Source organism: Gracilinanus agilis, chromosome 1, assembly GCF_016433145.1.
Source record: "Gracilinanus agilis isolate LMUSP501 chromosome 1, AgileGrace, whole genome shotgun sequence".
Lineage (NCBI taxonomy): Eukaryota > Metazoa > Chordata > Mammalia > Didelphimorphia > Didelphidae > Gracilinanus > Gracilinanus agilis.
In genome coordinates, this window is record NC_058130.1 from 557,259,882 (window position 1) to 557,285,313 (window position 25,432).

A 25,432-nucleotide genomic window follows, 5' to 3' on the forward strand; every position below is an offset into this window, starting at 1 on the left:
CAGAAAAACAATAGAGGTTCAAGGCAAGAACAATCAAGTCACAGACTACTCACTATCCCAAAATAAACCCCTGTAAAACCCCCTAGAGCAACGGTCGGCAACCTTTTTGGCTGTGAGAGCCATAAACGCCTGCGGAAGGAGGAGGATGGAAGTGGAAGGCTCTGGAATATGGGGGGGGGGGCTGAAGGGCCCCCTGGGGCACATCCTGGGGCTCTGCCGGGACTGGTCAGTTGGGAGGTGGAGCCAGATATGGCTCGAGAGCCATGCATTGCCAACCTCTGCCCTAGAGTATAGAAATAAGTGAATGTCACTGTAAAAAGAAACACATAGGGGAAACTGATTGGGAATTTCCATCCTCCTGACAACCTGCCCTGCTGGATTGTCAGAGCTTGTGAGTAGCATTGCTAAACATCATAGCCTTGATGGCTTCCAGCAGAACAAGGAATACAAATAGTAGTAGCAAAAAGAAAAAAAAAAAGTAGAGAAAGGAAAAAAAGACAAAAATAGTAAGGTAGGAAAAAAAGAAAACCAGTAAGAGCACAAGTAGGAAGTATAATGAATTAAATAGTATTATGTAAAAATAAATAATATACTTAGTGTTAATAACAAGTTCTCTCTTTTACAATTCATATGTCATGGTCCTTTCTATTTATTTCCATATCCTTTGCTCCAATTTCTAGTGGAAAGGTAAGCCTACTTGTAAGTGGCTCTTAGTCACATCCCCTTCCAATATTACCTGGGATTCTGTGCCTTCCATCATTCTATCCCATTCTTTAATATTCAACATCTTTTTATCCACCCACTCCTTCACCAATCACTTACCATATGTATGTCTCCTCCATCACCAAAATATAGTCACATGACCTTGGCATTTTCTCAAGCTATCATCCAATATCTGGTCTCCTTTCCACAGCAAAATTCCTAGAAAAGGCTTTCTATATTCATTGCCACAATTTTGCCTAATTCTCTTTTTATTCCCTTGAAATCTGACTCCTGAAACAATCACCTGAGTGAGACTGCCCTTTCTAAGTTTCCCCAAATTATCTCAACTATTCAATGAATTGGTCTTTTCCTCATCCTCAGTCTTCTTGATGTCTCTGCAGCTTCTAATACAGTCAGACACTCTTTCCTCTGGGATAACCTCTTCTCCCTTAGCTTTAAGGATTCAGATAGATGACTGCTCTTTTTCACTATTCTTTTCTGGATTGCTATCCTTTTCCCACATACCAACTGTGGGGTGTCTGCTAAACCTTTGTCTTTTTCCTCTTTTTCGCTTGGTCCCTGACATATGCTTAATGAATGCTTGTTAAATGATGGCCTCATTAATTCCAAGGGATTCAGTTATCATCTCTAAGAAGATGATATGGCTCTGCCAGGATTAGCTTTTATATAGACATTTACCTTGATGCCAGGATTTGGGAAGCTTTTATGTCAGCAACCACATGGAGGAAATAATAACTCATGAAAACTCTTCTTTGTAGCAAAAGGAATGCAAAACATATACTGTCCCAGATAATCCCAGCCTCACCACTGGGCAATTTACAATCCTTATGATCAAGAGCTAGGACAGAAAAGTAAAGAAAGTCTGTGTCAGGATAAACCAACCTAAAGGGGGTTTTGGGTAATATTTATGTAATAGATTCAGTTACACCTGGGAAATCACAGAAAAACAAGTAAGGAAAACTTCTCTAGTAAGGTAGGAACTATGGTTCAAATGTTAATCTTCTTTAGTTTTAAACTAATACCAATAGGTCAATTATATTTTAATTATAACTTATAAATGCCTTATCCCTCAATAATTCATCAGGTGTTTTTTTAATCTACAGAAATGAAATATTCTTTCCCCTTTTTAGTCACTAAATGGTTATCAAATGATGCTGGAACAGGACTATCCAAATTTTTTTTATTGTGCAAACCTATCAGCAAAAAAAAATACACTTACCCATGGTATGTATATATTTACTTAGTTGTAAATTATGTGCATGTGTACTATATTAATAATTATGTATACATATTACAAAACTTATGTAAAATAAAATACCTAATATTTGATCCTAGAGTTAAAAGGGAAACACTGAAGTTTATTGAGTAGGGAAGTGGTATGTTAAGACCTGAACTTAAAAAATTTCCCTTTGGCAGCTATGTGGAAGATGGATGATCCTGAAGGGATAAGGGTCAATTAGTAGTCTGTAATAGTAAGTAAGGTGTGAGATGGTAAAAGCCAGAACTAGAATAATGGCTTTGAGTAGAAAGAAGGGAACCAATCCAAAAGATATTGTGGAGATAGAAGTAAGATTTGGTGACTGACTAGATCTGTGGCATGAGGAACAAAAATAATGAGGCAACCAAACATAAAAATTCCAGAGCATCATATGATAACTTAGAAAACCACATATTAATTTTATTTGTGTTTTATTGCATTTTTTAATTTTATTAAGTATTTCTCAATTACATTTCAGAGTCATTCAATTTTTGGGGGGCCAAATGAAGCCTACTAGCTTTCTGATTGACATCTTTTTTTCTAGAGCACATCATGATTTTACGAGAATCTTTCTTTTCCATCTGCAAAGATGCTGTGGAAATTAGATTGATGCCCAAAAGAATAAGAACTTAAGTCTCAAGGAAAAAAAAAACTTGGTGGGTGGAATATATGGGTGTTTAGATTTGTCAAAAATTTAGACCAAAATTTTAACTAAAACTCCTAAAAATATAAAAAAGAGTATTGCTTTACTAATCACAGATTTTACAAAATTCTGAGCTACAGCTTTAGTAAATGAAGCTTCGAACAATGCTTGGAAGAGGAGAAAAAGGCAGTTGTGTTTCCTTAATTTAAAGCCTCATAAGGAAGGACCAAGGAAGTAGAAATCAATCTTGAGTAGGGATGGAGTTAGAAAAATAGTAATAGGAGTAGAATTTCTGCTCTAGATAGGTTTGTGATTTTTATTCATGTGATTGTTTGTAACTATCTCAGTGAGGTTTTAGTGGGGCATCCTTCAGATCACCAAGCTTGTCGTATAGGTATGTATGATTGGTGATGGGAGAGGGAGGAAAGAAAGTTACAAAAGGTTCCAAATTATCCACTACCCACATCTTCTCCTTAGAGTAGTTGTAAAATGGACTCGGTTATAGTTGCTTTTTCTCAACTCACACCTTGGTTTGTAAAGTATGAACCATAAATTCCCAGAAGTTTGATTAAATTGCTAGGAGAACCAGAGTAGTAGCAACAGAAATAACAGAAACTTGAATTTAAATAGAACTTTTAAGATTTGTAAAGTACATACATTATTGCCTCATTTGATGAAAGACTGTAGATTTCTAGTGTACTACAGTTTCATAGTCTCCATTTAGTCTATTCAATAGTACAACACCCTTTCATTTAGGAAATCAATCAATACTTTCTCCATTTGTTTTTTAAATTTTAAATTCTTTAAAAAATTATACATTTTGCTATTTACATAAGAATCACTTCCAATAAATATGCCCATTTCATACTACCTTAAAAAAGTGAGAAGAAACTAATATAGCAATTGAGATTGACAGAATAAGTAATATTCTACTCTTAAAATTGACCATTTCTTTTTTATTCTATTTTCCTCAATTACATCTAGATACAGTTTTTAATAATCATATTTGGACATTTTGTGATCCATATTCCCTTCTTTCCTTCTCCTCTCCCTTACATGAGATGGTTGGTGACATGATATAACTCATATATATGCTATCATGTGATACCATTTCTTAATGGAAAAGTCTACTATCAGTCAGCTACTATCAGATAAATATTCTTCCTGTTTAATTTAGATGCCTTCTGTGCTAAGATTGACACCAATATGGTAAGACTCTTGGCAGTAGAGGACTACCTCTCTCCCTAGGGAGGGGTGAACTAACCCAGGTTGGAAAAATTTCTCTCCTGATAAATATTAGGTTTGGGTTCCTCAGTAGTCACTACACTTCCAGTCTGGGTGCCTCATCTCAAGAAAAAATTAAAAACCTTGAATTATTTTTCAAGTTAGGCCAGTACTATTCTCAAATAAATCAATAGAACATTATTCCTACACCTCGCCTACTGTAACAATAACCCACATACAGAAAATAATTTAATACTCACGCATTTTATAGCCTTTGACTGTACAAGCCAGGCTGAAGGCTTGGATCAACCAGCAACTGTTTCTAACCAAGGACTCAATGTAACCGCATGCTCCAATCTGTAAAACGAATGAGAAAAGTAAATATACAGACTTATTACACCAGTAAAAAGTGTTCATTGGTCAGAATCCCCAGAATATTAACGACTTCAATCACAACTGGTTGTGATTCCTACTCTAGGTTACGAAATTTGAGGCATATACTCCCACTCCAGTGTCTCTGCAGTAGGATATTGGATGTTGAGTGAGAGATAGCTGTTTTCTGAAGAGATTCAACTCCGTGGATTAAAATGAAGGCCAAAGAGGAACTGTCATTCTCAAACATCTATTCTGCCTTTGTAGAAATGAAGGTATGTAGGCTTGCTGATGGAATAAGTTGGAATTTGAAATGGCAGACAAGACAAGCATTTTCCTCAACAGAATATACTTCTACAAACCTAGCATACTGATTTGGTTAGGCTATGGTTCAGAAAAAGAGAAGACACATTGATTACCACAGGGAAAAATAAACTCATTAATGTGTAAAAAAAGAAGTTAATTATAAATGAACTTCTTTATGACTCTCTACAGTCAAGAGTAAAGCTACCTTTCAAATATTTTTTTCACATTATTATTCCATATTTATTTAGCAACTTATTATTTCCTGTTCTTTTCTCATCTTTTCCTGATCCAATTACTTTGGTCATCCTAATGACTATCCTGTCAAAGTAACTCCCTTCAAATTATAATTCAGGTGTCATCTATTCCCTGAATGCTTTTGTGATTCCCTTCAACAGGAAGTAATCTCTCCCTCTTCAAATTTTGTAACTAACCTCTATGATTTATCATTATTTTGTATTATATTTATATATCTAAGATCTCTTAACTAGTCTGGTGATTTCACCAAAAAATCATTCTAGATTATAGTAATCTACTTAAAAATTAGAATATTAGACTGGTAGATTAGGAGAATGATACAGCAACAATTTATCTTTTTTCAGAAAAGCATTTTATAGAATCTCTCAGGTTATTTTCAAAGAAAGGTTCAAAATATGGATTACTGTATTGTTAAATGATTTCAGAAGTGGTTAAATGGTTAAGTCTTAAGATGAGTAATTCATGGTTCAGTGTCAACTTGGAAAGCAATTGTCAGTTGATTGTCTTGGATAATTTCTGCTAGGTTTTATGCTGTTTTTCAGGGTTTGGTTTTTTTTTCCTATGCCTCAGATCAATGAATAGATAATAATGTTATAATAATAATAGCTAACATTTATATAGCACTTATAAATGCCAGGAACAATGTTAAGAAGTGCTTTACAACTATTATCTCAATTGATCCTCATAGCTCTGAAAGGTGGGTGTCATGATTATCTTCATTTTCCAGATGGGAAAACTGAGACAAAGAAAGGTGAAGTGACTTATCCAAGATTGCACAGGTAGTACAGGTCTGAATCCAGATTTGGCCTCAAATCTACCTGACCCTATCTCTGAGTCATCTACAAAATGATGAGGGATGAACTGGGAGGCTTCTGAGTTCCTATGATCCATGACTAGGGGCACAATGGTTCCATTATACTCAGTCTTAATCATACCTTGAGTATTGTTTTAAGTCCTAGATGCCAAATTTTAGAATAGTCATTGATAACTTGGAAAGAGCTTTTGGGGGAAGGTGACCAGAAGGGTTAATCACATTAAGTTACATCATATGAGGATCAGTTGAAAGAACTTGAGATGCTTATCCCAGAGAAGATCTAGTGAAAGTATGACAACTTTAAGTATTTATAGGCTTTTCAACATGGAAAACTTGCACTTGTTTTGTTGTCTTCAAAGGGTAGAATTAAAGACAATAGAGTAGGTTAGTTCACCCTGACTCAATGTCTTGGAAGATATATTATTGAGGGAATTTTTGTCCAGGTTCTGATTAGACTAAATGATCTCTAAGGTCCCCTTGAAATTTGTGATATCAGGCTATCTGAAAACAGGAAAAAAATCTCATTCCATCTTTGCAAAAGATACATAGAAGGTATTTGCTTAATTGAATCCAACGAGAATGGGTATTTTGGAGACATTTCTGGTGATGTTGTGCCTCTGTGAAATTAAATTTTCAATGTTTTAAAAACAAGTTAAAATTATAAAAAAAGTTTATCATATTAAAATGCTAACTATAGACCACGACTACTAACAACTGGCGAATGAATTCATAGAAACTTAGAAATGGAATGGATTTTAGTGATTATTTAGTTGAATGTATACCTGCTTAATAAATCCATTACACATCCCCCAACAAGATCTCACCTTATCTCTATTTAAAAGAATTATTTATAATGAAGAATTCACTACCCCAGAAAGCAATCCAATCCATTTTGGAAATCTCTGTTTGGAAATTTCCCCTCATATATAAATAAATTGCATTCCCTAGAAATCTACGTACTAGATGTTGATATTATATACTGTAGTCAAAATAGTGCTAGCCCAACAAGAATCTCCTAGTTTAAAGGAACAATTTTACTCAACTCAGACGTCATTTGTATAGTAGGAACCTTGATTAGTAGAGGTGAGAGAAGGATAAATAAATCAAACAAAGGGATCTTGAGAGTCATTTTGTCTTCTCCAAAAGAGTAGGTTGTTTCAACATAGTGTATAAGTAATGAAGGGTTGATTCATAAAAAATATTCTAGTGAAGTATGAGTTTCAGAAATTTCTATCAAACTTGAGAGACTTAAATTATGTGTGGGCTCAAATACAATCTATACTGATGTTTAAGGACATGCCAAGCTAATTACAAATAGGTTCATTACCAATAGTTTTTTCACCAATTGACAAATTTTTGTCGAGTTGTGGTTGTGGTAATCCATAATTAGACAAAAATGGGAATGGTCTTTAGTCTTGTGTGGCCTTATGCCACCATTTATAGAGCCATCAATAGTTTGAATGGGGAAAAAATTAAACTATATTCTATTAGTAGGACTAATAAAATTCAGTACCTTTTCCTTTATAGTGATTACTTTCAAGATTTCCTAGAAGCAGCTGTGAAACTTAGGTAAGAGTGTCTGTTTTCTTACCTCCTATATCCAATGCCTCATAACCATCGCATCACTAAGTTCCTTTAAAATGTAATGGCTTTCTACAGTCTTTTACTTTTCCTGCTAGTTACTGCCTTTTTCTCTCATCCACATAACTACCCCAAAACTTGGATGGTAAAAAATGCTTGATATGTATTTCGTAATTATTTTTATTATTGATAAAATAATAGAATTAATGTTTTGTGTTCTATACATAGAATAAATTATGCAGGAAAGTAACCATAGCTATGCAGACTTTGATCTCATAATTAACATAAGAAGATACATGCCAAAAAAAAAAGTTTTACAGTTAGATTGCCTAGTAAGCTTATTCTTAAGTAGTTCTGAGAAGAGGAAGCCGGAAGCGAAGCCAGCAATCGCTGTATCATTGTCCCTCTAATATATAATCAGCCATATTCTGGTATGTGAGTAAGCTGCTCCCTTATAGTAAGTGATTTTTGCATTAAGGTCATTTATTTGGAAAAGTATTGACCCCTTTAGACCTTAAGCTTGTACATACCTATATATCCTAAAAAAAAGCCTCTATCAGAGAGAAGTTGACTTTCCCAGGACTTCAAGAGATACATTTATTTTCAAATTTGACTAGTTCTTTTCCTATCTGAACATGGAAGCACATTTATCAATCAAGAAAACCATTAAGCTATTCTAAGGGGTGAACGTGCTTTATTCTTCCTTCTGGTTTGCTATTCTACGTTTGAAACAAACAATTTTCAGTGTTCCTATGTCTCTCTCACTCCATATTAAAGATGATATGTGAATACCCTTACATGCTTTTTAAAAGCTTGCTTCATCTTGCTTCCACCACATAATAAGGAAAAAAAATTAATACTCTCATAGTTTTCTTAGGAAGAGCAGAGTTTATAATCCCCCTCTCCCCAATTACACCAGCAAAAAATCAGGAATACTCTTCCATGAAGACAAGGCAATATTAATATATATGGGCAAAATAGAACTTTCCTACAAAACGGATGCTTATAGCATTAGATTTAGTTGTACCGATTGTGAATGATTTTTAAAAAGAAATACCTCACAACTGATTTCTATAAATGAATTTCCAAGCATTTCACAATCTTGGGCTTACTTAAAGAATAAACTAAGGATCTTCTTATTTAATACAGAAAAACAAGTAAGAGAAATGGTCACTGGAACACTGATTTGGCAGCATTTGAACAAAGTGCCATGATATCTTGGTTTTTTTGAGAACAATATGATGCAGCGAGGGGCTTTTAATAACCACCAAATGGATTGTTTACTCTTATGTTTAAACATAAATATGTTATGAGCTGAACTACAACAGTGCCACTTACTGACAGTATATTTTTCATTGTAATCACAAAAACGTTGTATGCAATCAGCCAGTCCCAATAGCGAAGGATGCTTTTGATGGGTTTCAGCAGTAAATCTCCCCCAAACAGCAGGAAATAGAAACAGGCCACCAAATAACCCATGCAGAATATGCTGATCCGGGTGGTTCCAGTAATGAAGATGATTGTAAGAACAAACCAGAAGAGATAGCTAAAGATTATCACTTTGTACATGTCCAAGTAAGACCTGAAATACAGCAACAGGACAATGAAAGAAGAGTCAGCAAAGTTCTGCTGCAAAGCAGTAAAATTATTTTCAGCCTTTTGTTGTGAATAAATTCCTCATCAAATTTCACAAAACACTAAAAGTCCCTTCTTGTCCTCTCTTAGGATGTATTAGCAAATGTTCATCTGAACAACTTCAGCTACTCAGATGCTTCATCTGAAATAATAAACTGGAAGTTTACATTGATGTTTTCTGTTACTGCTTTTACTTTTACTTTGCTTGTAGATTTCTTTTTTTTTTTTAAACTCTTACCTTCCAACTTAGAGTCAATACTGTGTATTGGTTCCAAAACAGAAGAGAGGCAAGGCTATCCTATAGAGGTTATGTGACTTGCTCAGGATCACACATCTAGGAAGTATCTAAGGCCAGATTTGAACCCAGGACCTCCCATCTCTAGGCCTGGCTTTCAATCCATGAAGCCACCTAGCTGCTACCTGCTTATAGGTTTCTAAAAGGATTTAAGTTTTCCTTGATGAATAATCTAAAAATTTAAGATTATAATATATTTCTATTGTCTGCACAAGTTCTTTCAGGGGCTAAATGTAGAAATTAGTGGTTGCTATAGTTTTGTCAAAGACACAGAAAAATCATAGTGGTATGTCTATTCACCTTCGTGTGCTTGAAATATTCTTTAAAAGGCTCCTTTTTTGTATGGCTAAAACGGGTTGGTCTAGTTCCCTTTGAAAAAGTGAAAAACCTTTTTCCATGGCAAATTGTGGGTCTGCCCTACTATTTCCATGCTTCATTTCCCTCCTGCTGATTTTCTGGAGAGTCACAGGGGTTCTAAAGAACTCCTTAAAAATGGAAATAGGGGGAAATTAAGAGGCATGTTTAACCCTCACTTCATTAAGTTTCTTCAGACCAATTGAAGCTAGATCTCTGGCTCCATATGGAATTTGTCTAAACTATCCTGGTACCACTCTGACTTTTGGGAGCATAAACAGATATCTTTTTTATTTTCTCCATCAGACTAGGCTTTTATAAAGTGACTACTGGGAAAAGTAACACTAAACTCTTATCATTCCCATACCAAATATGCATTGAAAATACAGTCAGTCAGCATAAGCGAAGATAGGAGATTGTGAAAATGAGGGGCTTTGGAAGAAGAAAGCATTTATGCCCTGTCAAGCTGAGGAGGAAGAATGAAGATGTCAAGAGAGGTCATAGAATTTGTAGACTGGTACTGGAAAATTGGTAGGGTCAGAGAAAAACCTACTTTGATATTTTACTCAGAGGTAGTGGAGTTAGAAAAACTCATTTTTGTGAGTTCATATTTGGCCTCAGACACTAGCTATATGACTCTGGTCAAATCACTTAACCTTGTTTGCCTCAGTTTCCTCATCTGTAAAATGAGCTGGAAAAGGAACTGCAAATTATTCTAGTATCTTTGCAAGAGAACCCTAAGTAGGGTCACAAAGAGTCAGCCACAAGGGAAGCAATTGAACAATGAAAGCATGCCAAAACAGAAAAATAGCTTGAAGACAGGAAAACTTGGATTCATGTCCACTTCTAACTCCTACTGGATTTATGACCCTAGGCAAAACATTTAATGATTCAGTGACAGAAACAATTCTTCAAGACCATAAATTGCAAAGAAGATGCTAACTTACCATGGGGGAGGGCAAATAGTCCCTCCATTCCCCCCCCCCCCAACAGCTATGTGGACCTGCTACTGCTCTGAGCAGAAATTTTTTTCAAGATATTGCAATTGTTTGGTACTTTTAAAAGATCACATGGCCAATCCAAGGGTAGTTGATAAACCAAACTAGAACAATTGAGCATCAGGACAGGAAAGCAAGCTCAACTCTGTAAATAGTGGTGTAGCTGGAAGCATCAGTCACTAGGGAGTCAGGGTTTTCTTGCCTAGGAATTCCATATATCAATGAAATCATTCTCCTAATTTGGCTTTTATAACTTTCAAAATGTGATCTCTTCCTATTTTTCCTGATTTCTAAAACTTTACAGTTCTTCATGGATTCTACAATCTTTGATCTAAGGACACTTTCATCCTTGCTACTCTTCACATATCACATAATGCTATTTCCAAAGTCCAGCCTTCTCAGTGGTTGTACCCCATTCCTTGAATGTTTTCTGCATCTTTACTTCCTTGCTTCCTTTCCCTTCCCTGACCTCCTTTGAGACTCAGCTCAAATTCTGTCTCCTCCAAGAGACTCCAACTTCTTACTAGTTCTTTCCTCTAGTTTGCCCCTCACTCCCAGGGTCTTCCTTCTCAGGTTATCTCCCATTGATATGCTACATATCTTTCTACATACAATCATTGTTTGCATGTTTTCCCCATTAGAATTTGAGCATGACAGTGCGGACTTTTTTTTTGGGTCCTTTTTGTATTTCTAATGCTTAGCATAGTATTTAACCCATAGTAAATACTCAATAAATGCTTGTTGACTTGAGAAATATTTTATTTTGAAGGGGCTATGGATTGTGGCTCTAAGTATATGCAAGATTTTCTATTTTTAATTTAACTGTCAGGTACTATTTATTGAAAAGTGAGAATATAGAAATGTATAAAGACAAATATTTATGTACCCTTCATTTTATAGTACACACTTATGGTTAGTAATTATTTGTACAAAGACACATTTTTATTGGGCATGAGCATTAGTCAGCTTATGTGTAATATATTCTCTGCAGGCTAAACATTTGAGAAATGATTACAAATAATCCTTTATTTGTGGGACTATAACCTTTTACTTTGCTTTTTTCCTTTTTCAAAACCCTTACTCTCTCTCTTAGAATTAATACTGTATATTGGTTCCAAGGCAGAAGAGTAATAAGGGCTAGGCAATGGGGGCTAAGTGACTTGCCCAGGGTCACATAGCTAGGAAGTGTCTGAGGCTAGATTTGAACCTAGGACCTCCCGTCTCTAGGCCTGGCTCTTAATACCTGAGCCTCCTACTTGCCACCAATCTTTTACTTTCCTTGAAGGAGGAATATCAAGTCTAGATTTAAATCTGTAAGTAAACTGTGGCATTTTACCTCTGCTGCTTCTCTGTCAGCTTCTCTTAAAGTAGAGTGCTTTGAGGAAGTGCCTGAATGTTCTTGACCATAGATCTGCCATCTTAACTCAGCATTTGCCATTAGCGTATATTCCTATGCCAATTACATATTTATATAGTGCTTTAAAATTAACATATTGTCTTCATAACTACCCAGTAAGCTACATAGAAGCAAGTATTACTTTTACTATTCTATTTAGAAGGAAACAGGTCCACAAAGAGAAATGTACTTGCCCTAGGAAAGACTTCAACTTGCAGATTAATTTAGAGTTTTCTTTAGGATTGCTACGATTACAAATACACTCATAGGTTCAAGTTCTCAGCCTATTATACCAAGAATGCTTTGGTTCTTCTATATAAAAAGAATTCTAAAAAGAATTCTACCCAGATAATGGCCTCTCTTCTCAAGGGAGAAAACAGTCTTATCGAAGAGTATCATGGGGAAGTGTGGTCAGATATATTTCCACTAGCAAAGCTAGTAATACAAATGAAGGTCAACCTAATTCCATTGTCTTCTAACATAGAATAATTGTGCTTTTATTACAGATGGAAAACTGATGCTAAAAGAAATTGAGAAACTAAATGAAGATTACATAGGAGACAAAGCAGAGGCAGAATTATAATGAACAGGTTCATCTAATAAGTAAACAGAGTCATTTTATCTAACTGAAATCTATCTCTACCATATGATATCTGAACCTGGTCAAGTTCTCTCTCATTTCCTCAATTTTTTCTTCTTTAATGAATAACATTCACACTGCCTCCCTCACAGGACTTTTGTGCAGATCTAGTTAGCTAATGTATGCAAAATACTTCTTAATTAGCAGTGTGCTGGTAAATATTTGGATTCCCCCCAAAAATGGACCCTTGATACATTTTGAAATATAATTTGCATTATTAACATTTTCCATCACTTTTCTAAGTCTAGACAATTAAAAAAATAATTAATCATGCCCAAATTTGTACTTTGCTGATTTTCAAAGTGTTAATGCTCTCAATGGGAAATGAAAAAACAGCATATGAGGCAGCTCAAGCTAAATCTATTATACCCTTGTCTGTAATCATAAGGCATATCATAAACGTAAGTGATTATTATTCAGCTTTAATGTCAAGTTTACCTTATTTCCTATTATAAATGTTACAATTTTAAGAAAGAATAAAGTAAAAATCATATCCCAAAATTACTTTCCAAAGAATAAAAAGGAATCTTTACCGGCAGTGAATGAAATCTGGTACAGGGTTATGTTGGCTAAAAGAGGCTGCATCAAGGCTCATGCAGATTTCCACATTATCTCCAGCCATGATTCGTACTGCAGCTTTGTTTTCATCCTCAAAAGTTTGCCGTTGTAAGGAGGCACATAGTAGCAGCATGAAGTCATCTGGCAAGATGTAAGAGTGAAAGTGTGAGTTATTGATTCATATTGATGGACAGCCTCATTGTATGTTGTGGGGAAAGATAATAGTTTTTATTCAGAATTTGTGAATGGGCTAGAGCCCATAGTAAACTTGTTAGATGCCCACTTACAATTCATTGAACAGTTTTCCATAAAAAAATGTGCTAGATAGATTCCTGGAAAGCTAGGGTGCACTGGATAGAACATTGGAATTGGAATCTAGACGACTCATCTCCTAGAGTTCAAATCTGGCAACTTGCTAGCTGTAGACAAGTTACTTGACCTATTTCCCTCAGTTTCTCATCTATAAAACGAGCTGGAAAAGGAAATGGCAAAGCATTACAATATCTTTTCCAAGAAAAACCCCAAATGGGGTCACAGGGAGTCAGACATGACTGAGAATGACTGACTGACAACAAGATAGATTCTCAAGTCATTTTAGGATCGTTAGGTTTAGTGCCAGTGATGGGATCACATTTAAATGGGAGTATGATCACACAGGTTTTGATATTCTCTCCAAAGATACGGATCACAACCTATCCAAGCCTGCCTAGTCCACTAGATGTATGCCAGGTCATAGCAGAAAAAAAGATTATAAATTTTGCTAGAGTTGGGAGGAATCTTAGATATGGTCTAGTCTAATCTTGAATTTTATAGTGGCACAAGAAGCAAAATGATAGAGTTGGTTTGGAACCAAATGTCCAATAAAGAAACCACATGTTATTTTGCATTGCATCAAGCTTTGTATTTTAAGTGTAGTACTTTCTATTATATCTAGATACTATTTAGACCATAATTCTTATAATAAAAAGCATTCTGCTTTCTAATTAATGTGGTTAGGAAGTCGTCTCTTATGGCAGAAGAGTTCTTTAGTTTGTAAACTCTTTAGAGTTGCCCAAGAGAAAAGAACATTTCAAAACTGATCAGTCTCTGGACATTCTGAATAGGGGATGGAGGAAAAATGCCTCTTTAGGGGATAAGGTTCATTAAAAGTTCCAAACTTAGATTCCTCAGGCACTTGAGCATTTAATAGGTCATATTTCAATTCATATATATGTGATATATATACTTATATAAACATATAAATAAATATGTAAATATAAATGTATATGTATATATATATATAAATATATATGTGTATATATCTTAAATTGATGGCTTTCTGTATTAATTAGAACTTTAATATTTATATAGTAGATTATTAAGTATTACGGTATATTTTTGGACACTTTGATGAGAGTATTTATTTGAATATTTTCCGTATACACACATGGAAAGTCCATATTCATATCTATATATAATTTTTCTTTTCTTCTTCAATTAACCAGCAAGTCCATTCTATGAGTGATATTTTTTCTTAACTCATTTCTACTTCGATTTTTTGTTTGTTAGTGCAGGAGCCATTCAGAGTTTGGATGCGATGTTAAAAGACATGACCATATTTATTGAAAGATGCTTGAGACAATTTTTTTAATTTTTAATTTTTTAATTTTAATTTTGAATATTTCCCCCTAGTTACATATTTCATGTTCTTTCCCTCTCCCCCAAGCCTCCCTAACCCCCTTAACTGACACACAATTCCACTGGGTTTTACATGTATCATTGATCAAGACCTAATTCCATATTATTGATAGTTGAATGCTTGAGATAATGTTAACATAACTACTTAGATTAACTTTTCAGCAATAGTAGCAATTTACTTATCTAATCCTATCTTACAATTCCTAAATTGAGATGAATGGTTTATGGTTGAAAAGAAAAGAAAATATTTTGAAGTATTTGGAGTTCTCTTAAAGAAGACAATGGCTTAGGAAAGAAAAGAGCTAACTATGCAAATAATCAGGCTTGTTAATAATTATAAGACTTTTTCTTTTTTTGACAAAGAATTAGAGTTGGTAGAAGACATTTTCTTTTAGAAATATGCATTGGATAAAACCCAAAAGAATGGTTTTAATTTTAGAATTTTTCTCTTGGAGATCCCAGATCCACCAAGCAGACCTGTTTCTGTGAAATGGATAAAGTTGCTAATGAAGAGTAATTAAGGCTTATGTTTCCTATTGTGAAGTAAAGGGCTAGTGTAAAATCTATAATCTAGCATAAAGCAGGACATATGGCTCTGGGGCTAAAATACTTACAGACAAGAAAAACTGGGTTGGGTCGCACAATGAAATCTGGAAAGTATAACCACTTTATGATGTTGTTGTCAAAACTGGCACCATAATATCTCCATGGATAATCTGCAAAGAAGGTTGGGAGGACAGAAGTGATGTGGGGGGGAAAAAAGCTTCAAAATGAATATGTTACCATTTCTCAAATCCTTGCTCAAGAACAGTCTGTTTATAAACAGTCTATCATCAAAGAAAAAAACTTTTCAGGAAGGAATTTCTCACCTCTACAAGGAGCAGGTGGAATGCCAATACACACAAAATACTGGAATGTGATGATGCATGCCAGAAAGCAGCAGTACTTCGGCCAGATCTCAGCAATTGCTTTTCTTCTTCGTCGATATAATACAGCAATTAGCCAACAAGCATGAATCATAGCGTAAAAATCCATTCGCTGGCCAATTACATTAACTGACATTAGGAAACAAGTCTGTATGAGGTTGAGAAGCAAAAGAACATATATGGTGGAAGGTATGATATGAGTGCTGTACAGAAACCTACTCAGAGTGGGGTAGCACTAGATCTGCATTACTGAGTGCCTTCTAAAAATCTATACTGACTTTCTACTTGCCTCTCGTATAGAATCTCTGAGACTCCTTTAAGACTCAATTCAAGTGCCACTTCTTGAAGGAGGTCTTTCCTATTCCTCCTTCCCCATCTTTTCACCCTCCTGCCCTTGTCTACTGCCCCTTTAAGGCCACTTTCCATCTACTCTGCATTTATCTTGCATGTCAATGGCTGGCTTTTTCTTTGTATTTCAGTGCTTAACATGAGATCCAGCTCCTATGAACTGCTTTAAAATGATTAGTTTTTAAAATTTTGATTAAGGAACTGGGATTTTACTCCAGGGTGCTCAAATTTAGGGGACCCAAAATATATCTGAAGTGAGCTTCCAGCCCCTGCCTTCATTCTCCCTGAGTAGTGGATTCCCCCAGAGAGACTTCATAGTGTCTTGGGCTCACTTCCCATGGGATTGATGTCTCAGGGTCTCTGTCTAAACCCCAACAGTCAGGTATTGCTTTTTCTCCTGGTTGATTTGAAGCACATTTAGTCCTGATTGAACTTTTTGTGCTGATTGCTTAAGAGGGCCAAATTGATATTTATAACTCCAAATAGTCAAATTGGAAATATTTCTAGATAACATTCATTTTATTATTTTCAAATAATCTTGAAATTAGTGAGCTGAAGGCCTGTGGGTGGTATTTTCCCTCTTTTTGCTTATCCTTTCAGTTCTCTTGTACACATTAATTATAATGACAGCCTGTACAAAAGAGCAGTTCCCAATGTCTCCTATCAAAATCAAAGATAGTTTGTAACACTGCTATAAAGAATTAAATCTAGAAAAGTTTTGTTTTGGAAAAGGGTAGCATTTTCAGACAATATCTTTAAAGTTCTAAAGCTTAAAGTCATGAGTATGAAAGTTTATTGAAGAAAAAAAGTTGTAGATTTTTTTATCTTTATATTTGCAAAGCCTAGGACAGTGAGTTATACATAGCAGGTGCTTATTAAATATTTACTGAATTGAATTGGAATTGACTAAAGGAAAGAGAAACAAACAACGAACTTTTTGGATGATGGTGGTGTAGTATTTAGCTCAATGAATAGAGACGGCCCAAAATAAACAAAACAAAATAAAAAATAGTTTCACTCACTCAGAAGTGGACTGTTCAGGATTAGGCCCTCCTACTCTCTCATCGTCAAATTTTTAAGCATCTGCTAAAGGGGATGTAGATACCATATACGTTTTATAATGGACATATAAGGCTGAATAAATAAATAGAATAGATTCAAGGGGAGTGAACAAGTTCTTATAATGTGCATGTTATTGTATTGTATTGTGTCCTGTTGGGCTGTACTATATTACATTAGGTTAATTATATCATACTGTATTCATTATTATAATGGGGACCTTGTGGGATACAAAAGGAGTCACTATGTTTGGGAAGCTTACAGTTTGGTTAAAAGCCATTTTAATCCAAAATTTATGAGTCAGAATATCATTCTAGGCAATAAAATCTTATATAAACGAGAAAGCCAGAAATCTGAATTTTCATAGATATTACAAAATACAGTCAGCCAGGCAGTTAGCAAAGCTAAAAGTTTAGTTATAGGGAATCTCACCTCCAACCCAAACTTGTAGAAGAAGTAATTTATGAAATACTTGGCACAATTGATGAGTCCATTGTCCAGATGCAATCTTGTAATGTCATGAAAAATGGTTTTAGACACAGGAGCTGTAAGGTTATTTCTACATCTATAATATTCCTGATGGCGGTAAATTGTTACTTCAAAGGCCAAAATAGCTAGCATTAGTAGATTATTCTACAAAACAAGAAAAATATATTATGAGAGGAGGGCAAAACAGTCATTGTAAGTAAATCTTTAAAATAAACATTATTTTATTCTCTCTAAAGACAAAAATGTTTGCAATTGGCTTGGTTGCGTTTTGGTTATATAAGAACAAATATAGCAATATTTATTATAATAATAACAATATTAACATAGTGCTTACTGATTTGTGATGCATGGTACATATCTTATCTCATTTGATTCTCATTCTCCTGTGACAGATAATAGACTTATTTTTATTCTCTTTCACAGATGGAGAAACTGAGACTCAGAGAAATTAAGTGACCTGCCAATGGTTATGTAGTTAATTAGTATCCACTAAAGGCAGAATTTGAACTTGTATTTTCTTGACTTCAAGGCCATTTCTTTTTCCACTAAAACACACTGTTTAATCATAGTAAGATATATTTTTTGTATGGCATAGCATTAGGTACCATGGAAAGATACATTTATTTTCTGTTTTATTATAACCAAAATTTAATTATTCCTTCCAAGATGGTTTGGCCAATTTCCATGATAGAAGCTATTAGAAAGAACCGTTATGGAGTAGAAAATTACTTCTTGTCACTCCTTAAACCTAGAAAAACAAAATAGAACCTATTACATAAGATATCATGTAGATACATTACTATCTTTTAGGTCAACCATGTCTGGAACTAAAAGTTTGAAATACTTCATCTAGAATACAAAATATATAATATTAAGCTTATTAGCCTGAGAAAACAAAGGGGTAAAGAAAATACATTATTTGGAGGGAAATATTGTTAATTATTCAAATATAACTAGTGATAGCTGAGAAGCTATCATTTACAAAGGCCTCTCATTTACAAAGAAAAGACTAAATTTATGATAAGATTTGTTTATCATATCACATGATATTTTAGCATCAGGTACTTAGTTTAAGTGCTTTGGAATTTTTCTTCCTGAACTGGAAATTGAGGACATGGACATCAATTGGGGAATAGTTGAATAAGATGTGGTATATCATTGTAATGGAATACTATTATGCTACGAAAAATGATGAAAAGGATGCTTTCAGAAAAACCTGGAAAGACTTATATGAACTGAGACGAAGTGAAATGAGCAGAATTAGGAGAATATTGTACATAGTAACAGCAATGATGTACCATGAATGATAGCTATTTTGATCAGTATAATGGTGCAACACAATTCTAAAGAACTCATCATGAAAATGTTATTTACCTTCAGAGAAAGAATTGATAGAGTTTAAATGTAAATCAAAGCATACCATTTTCACTTTGTGTGAGTGTGTGTATATGTGTGTGTGTGTGTGCTTTTTGCTCTATTTTTTCACAACATGATTAACATGGAAATAAATTTTGATTGTACATATGTAAGCTTTATCAAATTGCTTGCCACATCAGAAGATGGGGTGAGGGTGAGGACATAATTTGGAACTAAAAAAAGTCAACCAAATTGCAAAAAAATTATTTTTATGTGTAATTGGAAAATATTATTTAAAATATCTTCTTTCCTTTAAAATTTTTACTGTAAACTTACTGTTAGTTGAGAAAACTTTTTGTGTTGTCTAAAATAATACAAATTCCTCAGCACTTAAAATGTATTATTTTTATTACGACTGATTCTATATCTTATGAATAATTTGACTTTTTATGCTTTCAAACCACAGTAAAACAAAGCATTCACTTTTGGGGTAAGCCAAACCTCAGTTTATAACAAACATACTGATTAGTTAACTTGAAGTTAACCCAAATGGCAAGTGGCAATTAATAATGGTCAGCTGAATTACACTGAGATATTAATATATTTCCTATAAATACTTTTAATACTTAAAATTCCCACACCAACAAATTTAATCAAAAAGGAAGGATTCTTAAACAAGTATGGAAATCTTAATCAAACAAGTTAAAGCAATTACCCTGAGGTACACAAGCAATGGAGATGACTTTCTTAGTCCAACCCACTCTGATGGATCAATGGGACCACTGTAGAGCATGGATGTGTTCAAATATTTTAAATTTATGTTTGTTTGATTTTCATTTGGCTGAAATAGAGAAGACATGCCATCACTTAGTTAGGAAAAATGATTAGTTACAAGTAAGGGAGGAGAACAACTACATTCACATCATTTATTCTTATTGTTTATCTGTGGGGAGATATTTTTTCAAGATGACAATAAAAGAGAAATACGAGCCCTTTAGAAAAGATTGAACTCTATGTAGACTAGGTGATAGACTCCAAGAAACAAGGTAAAATTTTCATATAGCTTCCACAAAATAAGAGCCGTTTTCAAAATTTGGTGAGTGGACTTTTCTTAGCAATGCTTCCCTAACCTTCCCCAGTTGTCCCCAAAGTGAATTTTCCCAAAAGGATAAATAAGATTTCCCATCAAAGTGGCTCACCCAGGTACAGTTAACAGAAAATTTGACAGGATCAATGGTGGAGAGCTGGTATAACATCTTGCAGACAATAATCACACATGTCCAGACAGTGCAGATACTTGAAGCCAGGCGGCGTAGCTGGGCATATGGCAGAGCAAAAGCCCAAGAAATCAAAAATACATAGTTGAAGAGAGACACCTAAGAATATAAAATCAGAAGGGGGGAAGGAAGGAAAATATTGCAGAAGGTAAAGGAAAAAAATCCATGGAGACTTCTTTAATGCTCTGTGAGTTTGAATAGTTTCCTTTTTGAAATTTAAAGATGTATATATCATCATCATCATCATCATCATATTTTGCTCCATAAGTGGATATCTATACAATGCTAATTAAGACATAGTTGCAATATTAAAGCATCTTACAAGTGCTTAGTCTTGAGAACAGAGTATCATATGCCACCATAACAGTAATCTTGCAATTCATTTAATCATCGACCAAGTGTTTATTAAGTACCCTGGTATGAACTAGTATTTCCTTACTATGGCATAATATGGTTCTGAATGAACATCACCACTCATCACAGCAGAATACCAATGAAAAAAATACAAAACCATTGGTAGGATTGTTAAAACCACCTCTTAAATGATATTTTCTTCTTCTTCAGAGCCTGGAGGTTTTTTTTTTTTTAAGAATATGTGTATGTGGGAGGGCATATTGGAAGAATGGAGAAAGTTGTGGTTAATTAGCTTTATTTACTATACTTCAGGATTGCTTAAATCTGATCTTTCATGTGACCCAAAGTATAAGATTCTCTTTTGAATATCCAGAAAATAGAAAACAAACAATATACTTAATATAGTCCCAAACAATAGCAATTTGATTTTTTTCTTTTTCAAGGGAATCTTTATTCAATATATGGTTTCTACAATTTTGTTTCAGTTCCCATATCACTTATAGACAACTTAAAAAAAGAATCTGCAGACTATATTGTAAACCAGTTTCATGTTGTAAACTGAAATTCTTCATTTTTTGATACAAATAATATTTCCTACCTAACTTCAGCTTAAGACAAAGATTTAGGAGACAAGAGAATATTTTCTAATCATCTAATCTTATATTTTATATAGCATGTAAAATATTGTTAAGATTCAGGAAAGGTTCATTTATAACAATGAAATATATCTGAGTAGCTAACTAGTTTCTTCTTTTCTAAGCCATTGGAAAAAATGTTGAAAATGTCAGAAGATTCTATAGAAACTTCTCTTCTGAGTTGCTATGTTCCATGAATCTTTAGGTTACAACCTTCAACTAGTTTTAAAATGCCTAATTTGTTATTAAACATAGTCATGATAAAAGTGGAAAACCACAATAATGATGGTAATAAAAATTCAGATTTATATGGCATCATTTAACCTACAAAGTGGTTACCTCACAAGCTTGGTAAATAGCACAGATCATCCCTATTTACAGATGAGAAAGTTGATTGTCAGAGATAAACAGGGATTTACCCATAATCACATGCCTTGTTAAAATTGAGACCAGGAGTTAAAGTAAATTCTTATGAACTTCCATTATACTAGGAAAATCATGAGGAAATTTATAGGACATCTCATCAATGCTCTGCCCTAAAGCAGTTTTCAAAGTGGTATACAAAGGACATATTGACATGTTCCAGCAAATCTGATCATTATTTTTAAAAATAGAATCATGTTGAATACAAACGATATGGGAGACCAGGACAACTTGGAATAATGTGGAGGACACATAAAGTCTTCACCATCTAAGCTTAACTAGAAAATCAAATGTATACTTGCCTCTTTTACTGTAACCCAGATGATGTATGATGAAACTATTTTGATGATGTGTAATTCCAAAATCCACCACATGAAAACCTGCAGTTTATGGAAGTACTCGAGGAATTTTAAGAATAGTACTGTGAGGCGGTCAATTACTAGATGCCATTTGTTTCTTAAATCTGTAAAATAGTAAGTTGACCTAAGAGAATGAAAAGTTCTTTGGTTTATAATTTAGTTTTCTACAGTTAGTGGTCCTTGGCTCATGATTAGGTAGGAAATGAATAGTGATAGATTCTTTGGCTCATTCAACAAGATTTTACTCAACACTTAACCATATGACAATTACTGTATTGGGTGCTGAAATAGTCCCGAATTAGGTTGAGGTAGTTTTTCTAACTCAGGTTCTATTGATTACTCAGTAATGAGTGCTATTAACATCTTAACTTGACCTAACTTCATGGCCTTTGATTGGATTGGAAAAGGAAAGAATATGCATGTTAGAAATAAAAAAATGTGAAATTAATATAATATAATATAATATAATATAATATAATATCCTAAAAAAGAGTACTATCAGCTCAGTGGGGAAGTAGCACTCGTTCTCATCTTCAAAGGAAAGGAGAGACTCTAAGATGCGAAGGAGGAAGTGCACTCTAAGTAAGGTGATAGGGTGATATCTTTTGAATAGGCAATAAAAAGGCAGACTAATTATGCTAGAACATAAAGTAGGTGAAGGAAGGTAATGTGGAGAAAGACTAGAATGGTGGCCAGATTTCCAAGAATTTAATAGGCCCAAAAGGATATTTGTATTTTATTCTTTCATTTATTATAATAGATTAAAACATAAAGTGAGCACCATGTCCCTTTCTTCTTACCTCTAAGGACCATAATTATTTGGTTTTATCCATGATAAAGATTGTTCATATCATTGAGAGAATGGGGCATAGCAGTTATAAATCTATTCATTAAATTAGTATTGTATAGAGTTATGACAATTTCCTTTTAAATGCCATCTGATAAATAAATGTCTTGGAGGAATACTATAAAGTTCACCAGAAATCATACTAGAGTAGCAAATGTCTTGTGCCGTTGCTTTCCTAATCGTATAGAAATAAAAATAAATTTATGTAAGTACTCTAGCCCCCAGCCCTCCAAAGTGCATTGGCTATAATTTGTAATTTAACATACTATGTCAAAATGGCCCTATGGAACTTTCTGACCTTCACGTTCATTCTATTTGAACATTAGGATTGGTCTGCCCTTTGGTGGACCTGGAACAACTGATATTTGAGAACTTCTAAATATTTTCTATTGCATTCTTTCTATTCACAGTTGGAAGGAAAATTGTCAGAAAAATATTGAACTTTATAAGCCAAGGTTATGGTACCTGCATTTTAGTAAATGTTACCAAAATAAACATTTTTTTCCTTTTAAAGTCAAATAACTTCTAGCTGAACAGAAACTACCTGAAGTTTCTTCTTCCTCCTCAGATTCCTCCTCTCCATCTTCATCTTCCTCCTCTTCATCTTCACTATCTTTTCTATCGTCACCTTTTTCCTCTTCCTCATAGTACTCTTCTGTCTTATCCTGCCCATCCTCTTCAATCTTTTTCATTGCCTCTTTTTCCATGCTTGCAGTCAGATTCATCATGGCAAGATCAGGGAGGCTTCCCTCTGGGTTCGCCAGTCTGTTGGCAGAGAATGACAAGTTAAGAGAGGAAATGGTATAATGAGTAAGCTGAATATGGGAGCAAGCAAAATGAATATAAAACCAAAGCAAAAATTAATGCAGGTATAAATGCCTTTCAATTGGTGAATGTTAACCTCTTTTCTTTCTTTTTTTAAAGCACTTTCTATAAGCATACTGCAAACTGAATTAGGTTGAGTTAGTTTTTTTTAACTCGGGTTCTATTGATTACTCAGTAATGAGTGCTATCAACACCTAAACTTGACATTTTTTCCCAGAGGAAAAAATGGTCAGAGTTTAGGATGTAGAAGCATGAAATGGCATCATGTAAGAGCAAGCATTTCATGGCTTCACAGGGGGACTTACTCATTTTGGTGGATTGGTAATTTTTTCTTGATGCTGCTCAAAGTAATTGAAATAGAAAGAAAAAAAGGAGATGAGAACAGAAGAGTTAAAAGGAATGTCAGAGATTACATATCATGCTACACAACATCCACTAGTGCATTCCTCTATGCCATCTGCAGTAGCTTTCTGATGCCAAATTCATTCCAGAGTGGCATTAATGCCATGCATTTACTAAGAACTCTATACTAAGCACAGATGGACGATGGAGGACAGCATTGTAAAGAAGGATGTAGAAGTTCCTGAGGGCCATTATCATAGCATGCTTTTTAGTAATGCAGCAAACTGTCTCACATGAATCAGACCATTCGCCTTTGAAATAAGTGTTCATCTTTTTAAAGGAAATGTGCTTTCATTCAACCTTTGCACAAAAACTCATTCCAAACTGCCTTCACTTAAAGCACACACAGAGGCAGCTGAATGCTTTTAGCTTTAAGAAGTCTATCATAGGTTCAGTTTGGGGATTTGGTGATTTAGACAGCAGTAAGAAGGAATATGTGAGAACTCTGAGTATGAGTGGGAAATCAGTAGTATGGGATGAAAATTTGAAGTTTCTGCTCAACAAACTAGAGTCAGAGGATTCAGGCTCAGAAAGGACCACAGAGGCAAACTACTTTAATACTGCCTCCCCCAACCCCTGCCCCATTTTCTAAATTAAAAAATGGAAGACTATTGTAGTTAAGTGAACTAGTTAAGGTCAAAGGGATAGTCCCCATTATTTCTTGATTACATTCTTCTCTGCCTCAGTTTCCTCACTTTAAAACAAGCTGTTCACACTAGTAGAAAAATTAATTTCCTTTTTTTTTAAACCCTTGTACTTCGGTGTATTGTCTCATAGGTGGAAGAGTGGTAAGGGTGGGCAATGGGGGTCAAGTGACTTGCCCAGGGTCACACAGCTGGGAAGTGGCTGAGGCCGGGTTTGAACCTAGGACCTCCCGTCTCTAGGCCTGATTCTTACTCCACTGAGCTACCCAGCTGCCCCTTGAATTTCCTTTTAACATTAAATGCTATGATCCTACTAGAAAAGTTATTAGAATCACACCAAATACAGAAAGAATTGCCAATTCTTGGGGAAAAGCAACAGACTCCAAAAAGCATAACAGGGAATCAAGGTGGCAATAATATAGAAAGTTAAAAAATGCAAACTTGTGAAGACTATGGTAAACAATGATATTCTCTTAACATCAGTGGGAGAGTTTAAGATGACCATTTTCTGTTAGTTATCTTGCCTTTGTCATCCATCTATAGGTTTTTGCTTCTATCTATCTATCTATCTATCTATAGATTTTTGCTTCAGGAAATGCATCTAATGTTTCTATCTATAGGTTTTTGCTTCAGGAAACGCATCTAATGTTGAGCCATACATCCACATTCTGCCATACCAGTGTTCATTCAATCATCTAGATAATGTATCTCATCAAAAGTAAAATTAGGCATGTTCTATGTTTGTATTTATTGTTCTTC

General features: G+C 34.4%; 1 protein-coding gene across 2 annotated transcripts in view; it reads right to left on the minus strand.

The window, feature by feature from the left end:
* The window catches only part of PIEZO2 (piezo type mechanosensitive ion channel component 2), a 564,998-nt gene that overhangs the window by 75,596 nt on the left and 463,970 nt on the right, over positions 1–25,432 (minus strand). The window contains exons 19-30 of one of the 2 annotated variants that reach the window (XM_044666881.1): positions 23,933–23,965; positions 23,347–23,567; positions 21,899–22,059; positions 20,107–20,283; positions 19,623–19,748; positions 17,495–17,695; positions 15,599–15,803; positions 15,344–15,445; positions 13,028–13,193; positions 8,515–8,758; positions 4,109–4,205; positions 1,402–1,561 (exon numbers count right to left, since the gene is read on the minus strand). In XM_044666881.1, the coding sequence (XP_044522816.1) occupies positions 1,402–1,561; positions 4,109–4,205; positions 8,515–8,758; positions 13,028–13,193; positions 15,344–15,445; positions 15,599–15,803; positions 17,495–17,695; positions 19,623–19,748; positions 20,107–20,283; positions 21,899–22,059; positions 23,347–23,567; positions 23,933–23,965 (1,893 nt within the window). The remainder of the gene's footprint in view (positions 1–1,401; positions 1,562–4,108; positions 4,206–8,514; positions 8,759–13,027; positions 13,194–15,343; positions 15,446–15,598; positions 15,804–17,494; positions 17,696–19,622; positions 19,749–20,106; positions 20,284–21,898; positions 22,060–23,346; positions 23,568–23,932; positions 23,966–25,432) is intronic. The other variant, XM_044666889.1, reaches the window with a different exon arrangement.